This window comes from Gopherus flavomarginatus, chromosome 15 (assembly GCF_025201925.1).
Source record: "Gopherus flavomarginatus isolate rGopFla2 chromosome 15, rGopFla2.mat.asm, whole genome shotgun sequence".
NCBI classification, from domain to species: Eukaryota; Metazoa; Chordata; order Testudines; family Testudinidae; genus Gopherus; species Gopherus flavomarginatus.
The window spans coordinates 16,397,674-16,403,673 of NC_066631.1; the positions used below are offsets into that span (position 1 = coordinate 16,397,674).

A 6,000-nucleotide genomic window follows, 5' to 3' on the forward strand; every position below is an offset into this window, starting at 1 on the left:
CTGGTCAGTGAAATAAATACATGAAAAAACCCACAAAGACGACCTTTTTCTGATTTGTTTTCTGTCTACGGAAGGGGGACTTGTTAGGTGTGGGGACAGAAATGCAAGATGCCTGGAAAATTCCCCTGGGCGTGATCTGTCCAGTTCTCTAGTTCAATCAGATTAGGCTGAACATAGGCATAGGCTGGGTCCAACCTGAGTGGTCCCATGATCCTGTGCACCAGGACACAATGCCACTCACTCAGATTCGGAGGGGAGCATGGGCTGGAGGGGTCAAAATGCTGGGGTGGTGGGGGGAAAGGGAGAGGAGAGGGTCAGGCATGGCCAAATCTGTGCTCCTTCCCACTTTAAATGGCACTCCACAGCCCCTGGATGCAGGAGTCACTGGATGAAATTCTCTGGCCTGGGTTATGCAGCTGGTCAGATGATGATAATGGTCCTTTCTGGCCTATGGAAAAATCTACCTGGGTCTTGAAGCACCCCCCAAATGAAAGAAAAACACTACCACAAATGCTGAACAGTTTATGAGCCCGGATTCCCTGCCTGCCTTCTGCTCAACTGTAATCACCGGAACGAGCCACTCTGATTTATTAGAAACTTAAAGGTTTTAAAGCGTATGAGATGACGTTTTATCCCCAGTCCAGCCTTCAGCAACAGCTCCACTGAATCAATGGGCCCAATTTTCCCTGGCCCTGTTCCTTGGGTCATCCTGGATGCAGCTGGGAGTCAATCCTTCCTGTTCTGATCTGGTAGCATTTTACATCCCTGTGTAAATGGGTGCAGAGAGAATCTGGCCCAATGGGCTTACACGAGAGGGCTTGTACGGGGAGACCGGGGGCAGGGTTTGGCCCTTAATGCATACAATGGGGATCATGGGCGCCAAGTTTGTATAATTTTTGGTGGTGCCCAGAACAGGTCCAAGTCCTGCCCCCCACACCTGCTTTATAAGCTGATATATATTCTACCCCTGTTCACTCCCCCTGCCCCGGGCGGCAGCTGGGGCCCCATGTAAAATGAGATGCTGCAGCACCCCCTGCACCTCTAGTTCCTGCGCCTATGAAAATAAGGTTAAGCGTGCCCTTCAAGTTGATGCTCAGTGGACAATTGTGAACAGAGATACTGTTTCCATCAAAATGTATGTAAAATATAAGCCCAAACATTGGTGGACCCAGGCCCAGATTCCAGAATATTGGTGGAGCATGGGCACCACAGGCCCATATAACTCGCCGCCTATGATGGGGATGTGATCTCAGCATCCCAAGAGTGCCCAACTGGCCTGCCTATTTTTATCCCTTTGGCTCTGCTGCTCAGGCTGGAGCAGCTGCCAGTGCTGCGAGTTCCGATGGCAGGATGTGGTAAACCCCTTCGCTAACTGGGAGCTGCACATGCTTAGAGCTGCTGAGTCATCTGACTCTATCAAGACAAGCCCAGAGCATGATGTTCCCATGAGCGCTATCTTTCCCGACACCGGCCAGCCGAGTCAGCCTGCAGCTTTCTCCTTTCCCCTGGATCTTGCCTTTGTGTGTGTGCAAGTATCGCACTCTCCCAGGCTTCAGCCATGTGAGAGAATGCAAGTTTTCAGAAGAGTGGCTCTTCTGCTCTCTCCCTACTCAGCTAGTGAGCCAGGTCGCAGCTGAAAGCCAGAGCACCTCATCAGAAGTCACCAGCTGCTCAGAAGGGCTGGGATTGAGTCAGTGCTTTAACGAAGGTCCTTCGAGGCGCACTGACACTGTACATAGCGCTAATGGGATGTTAGGGGACACCGTGCTGCCAGGAACACTCCTTCTGATGAGATGTGAAACCAATTTAAGCCATGAAAGATCCCCTGGTGCTTTTCACAATGGTAATTGTGTGAAGTTTAATTTTTTTGGTCCAATTGAATCTTAAGTAATTGCCTAAATCCACCTGCAGCTTCAGTTGGATACAATATTCCCCTTCGCTTCCTGCCCCGACATATGTGGTCCCCATGTACTAGACAGATTCACTAAAGGGAGACCTGTCCACAACCAGGGAAGATCCCATCCCCCAGGATCAACTGATTACAGGAGCCAGACACTTCCTGTCCCATACTGAGACTTCTTGTCCTGTCTCCTTCAGTGTCCCAGTGCTGCACACTCTTAAAACAGCTGCAGGCAGCTGTGAAGTGACTCATAGGTTTATGCATATGTAGTTTGTAAAGGGCCTGAGGATGAAAGGCGTAACACACAGTATAATGGGAATTACCTGGAGCATTGTCATACTGAAGCTGACACTGATCGATTTTAGGTTCCCCAAGCTTCCTTACAAACCTCTCAGCTGACCAGTAAGATCTCCTCTTGATCCTGCCTGGTTGCCATTGCTAAGTCTTTTCCAGCCTCGAGAGGAGGAACAAGGGACATTGGTCAAATGAAAGTCTTCTGTAACAATCAGAGAGGTATTTGCCATTGCCAAGACAGAGCCAGGCAGACAAAGTGGAGCTGAGTATGGGAAAGGATGGGCCCTTCCCCAGCGACTGATGGGGTTTTGAGGACTCTCCCATGGATGGCACAAGGGGCCGTGCATATTTTCTCGTTGCTGCTGAGCAGAGCAATACAGAAAACAAAGTAAATACTCTGGGCTCATTATAATCTAAGAGGATGGCTACCTTTCCAAAGGGTGCCAGGGTAAAACAGGGCACTGGTTTGAAGAAGGCAGGGCTGGACCGCTCACAGATAACAGCAAAATGCTTTTGCCCTCCCCTTCCTCTGGGCCAAGACCCTCTGCCATTCACCCGGCGTCATCAGGCCTTACCACATCGTGCATCCCTCGGGACAGTTGCTTGGCAGGGAGGAGTCCTGGGACTAGCTTTCCCCTTATCTTGCAGAGCCAAGTGGGGGAGCTAGCAGAGCGCTCAGCTGTGTGCTTGCAGATGCTCCTGCACAGCTTGCCCTCTTACAACACTCTTTCCTTGTGCCAGAGGCCAGCAGGGCAGCAATCTGCAAAGGTGAGTCTAGACCCTGCGCTTCTTGCTAACGTCGCTTTCTTCCTCAGCCGCTTCACTGCACAGCGTTGCATTATGGCCAGGCACCAAGCCGCTAGCTTCTTACACCCTGTACGAGTCACACTCAATGCCGACCCTTAGGATTTTTTGCAAGAATTGCAATACTGGGACAGTCCAACAGCTTGTCTCTGTCAACAGCCTGTCTGCAGCAGTAACCAATGCTTAGATCCTTCAGAACAAGGGTAGCCCCCTCCTATTATCTCCCTACTGCTGCAATACAATCCCAGAGTGGGGAATTTCTATCTGAGCCCACCTGATCTTTATATGTCCTGATGCATGAGAACTGCTCGTCTCTGTCAATTTTATTCTAGCTGTGGAAACTGCACTGGCTGTTTCTAGGCATGCCACCATCTAATCCTTTTGAATCTTCTGTAGCTTTCTGCCTCTGTAATAACCTGAAGCTACTTTTAATGAAACCTTGCTTATAAAGGTAATGCAGAACCTGTAACTGCATGAGTAGCTTTGCGTGCTATCGTGTGACTGCTTCTGCTGAATTTCTTTAGCTATTATAGTGCAGCAGGAATGCAATCATGCAAGTACCAGCTTCTCTTCACCATCCTGGGCACCAGTGGAAATGAGCTTTGAATGGCCTCGGGCCAGTTTCTAGTGGATGTCTGGCCATATCGTAAACCATCTGCCCTCCACAAACCCAGGGCTAAAATAGCAGGAGCACTCGCCTGTCTAGTATTACGAGAGAGCAAGATCTTGCACAATACATGCTGAAATTATGCCCGTGTCAAAGCTGGGGGTGTCTCATCTTCCTAGGTACCAAATTCAACGCAAAACTTAAATCCTCAAAGGAAAGAAAAGCCCTGGGTTTGTTCTGTTCAGTTTGACAGTGTCAGGTGTCTGGCTGCTCTCCATATGCTGAGCGCCTAAGGTTTGTGCACAATGTCCCAAAGGGGTTCAGGGTCAGAGGTGGCTGTGTGTGTGTTTCAGAGCTAAAGATGAGCTGCTGGATCCTCTTCCTTTCCCTGCTGGGCTTTCTGCCCCTTGTGATGCCCACATGCCCTGCGTCCTGCCAGTGCAGCACCAACATCGTCAACTGCATGTCAAAGGAGCTGACCGAAAGCAGCCTCCCCTCGTCCTTCAGCCCCTCAACTCAGGTGATCTACCTCAACAACAACCAGCTCACCAGCATCCCCAGCGGACTCCTGGACAACCTGCAGAGCCTCCAAGTGGCCCATCTGTGGGAGAATCCCTGGGAATGCGACTGCAACATCCTCTACCTGCGCTCGTGGCTCCAGTGGCAGCAGAATCGGACCCTGTATAAGAATGTGGTGTGTGCCTCCCCAGAACACCTGCGGGGCAGGATCATCATGTACATGTCGGAGGATGAGCTCATCTCCACCTGCCAGTACTGGTACTGCAGCATCGCGCTCTTCTCCCAGATCTGCCTCTTCCTCTTCATCCTCCTCCAAGCTGTCCTGCTCCTCTTCATTATCTTGTTCCTGCATAGATTCCAGAAGATTGCCAATGTAGCCAGGCAGACCACCAAGGAGATACACCAGCACGTAGATACATGGGCTCCCCTTTCAGAGAATGGCTATGACATTGATTAACGTCACAAGGGCTTTCAGTCCTCACGCTTCAGGGCATAAGCTGATCAGCGGTGCCAGTAAGGACATCCTTCCTCCTGGGATTGTAGCATTGCACGGGCCATTTGGTGCATTACACTGAGAGCCAGCTGTTCTCTGAAGCATCAGGAACAGGCCACTGTCTAAAGCAAGACATAGGCTTGGCCTATTCTTCTGTTGCAGTGCAGCTAATTTTGGGATGTTTAAAGTTCTGCACTCTTCTAACAGGATCGAAACAGGATTGGGACAAACTATTCTTTTAGCAAACCTGTGCAGACTTGGTTGCTTTGCTGAAGTGAAAACTGTTACTGGTCTGGTCTCTTCAGAGATTGTGCAGAATCACGTACACCAAGAACCAGAAGGAACTAACTTAAAGCTGGCAAGGGCCAGAGCAGTCTGAGCTAATGCTGCTGCTATATGCTTCATGCTCCTTTGGTCCCAGGGCTCCACTGGCTGAACCCACATGCTAAAACACTTGGGGCTGAGCTTAGAAAGTCCCTGATCCTGCTGGTTTGTTACATTGTGGGACGAATACGGCAGGCTGGCCCTGTGGTTAAGTAACTGGAATAGGCCACAGGAGAGATGGGTTCAATTTCCCAGCTCTGCCTCTGATTTCCTGTGTCACAGTCGGCAAGTCTGTCAGTCTCACTGTGCCACAGTAAAATCGGGCTCCCTGCTGACCACGCTTTGCCTTGTCTGTTTTGGGTGGGGCTGTTCAAAAGCCCACAGTGTTGCCTCAATTCTGTTCCCACTAAATGAAGGTGGGTTTGGGAGCCCAGTTAGGCCAATGCCGAGTGCTTCTGAAATCCTCACTCTTTTAGGGCAGCGATTGCATCTTCCTATGTGTCTGTACACTGCCCAGCGGAGTGGGGGCCTCTAGGGGCTACTGAGATGGCAAGAAATACATAATGCAGCTTTAGCTATTTATAACAGTCCTTTCATTTCTGTAACAAAACCATATTAAAATAATGATGATGCAGATGGTTCTTCCCAGGCTGAAACATGTATCTGCTTTAAACTCCTTGCAAACCATGCAAGCAGGGGAAACACACAGGAAAGGGTCTGGGGTGGGACTTTTAAAAAGGATGTTCCTTGGAAATGGAATTGGGGGGGGGAGATTCACCCTGGGCTCTGCACTGCTGGTTCTTAATGTGGAGTTTCTTTGAATTCAGGTTTTACATGGATGATTTGGGTTGTTTCTGGTTTTTATTTACGCCGAGGCCTGAGTGCCTGGTAATTTGCCAGGAGAAGGGCGAAGAAGGTAAGTAGGTGAACTGGCAAGATGGAACGAGTGTTTAAGATGAAGCAGTGGCCCTGCAGGCCGGTAATAACTCAGGGGATTGGTACTGGGACAGTGGAGACTTAGGTCATTGGTTCTCATCACAAGGGACCCCTCTGGCTGGG

General features: G+C 50.0%; 1 protein-coding gene across 1 annotated transcript; it reads left to right on the plus strand.

Moving 5' to 3' along the window:
• The first annotated feature begins 2,804 nt into the window (after positions 1 to 2,804).
• On the plus strand, positions 2,805 to 5,582 carry GP1BB (glycoprotein Ib platelet subunit beta). The gene is made up of 2 exons (XM_050924196.1): positions 2,805 to 2,962; positions 3,959 to 5,582. Exon 2 carries the CDS (start codon positions 3,967 to 3,969, stop codon positions 4,579 to 4,581), a length of 615 nt encoding a protein of 204 aa, XP_050780153.1. The 5' UTR covers positions 2,805 to 2,962; positions 3,959 to 3,966; the 3' UTR covers positions 4,582 to 5,582.
• Positions 5,583 to 6,000: the final 418 nt, after the last annotated feature.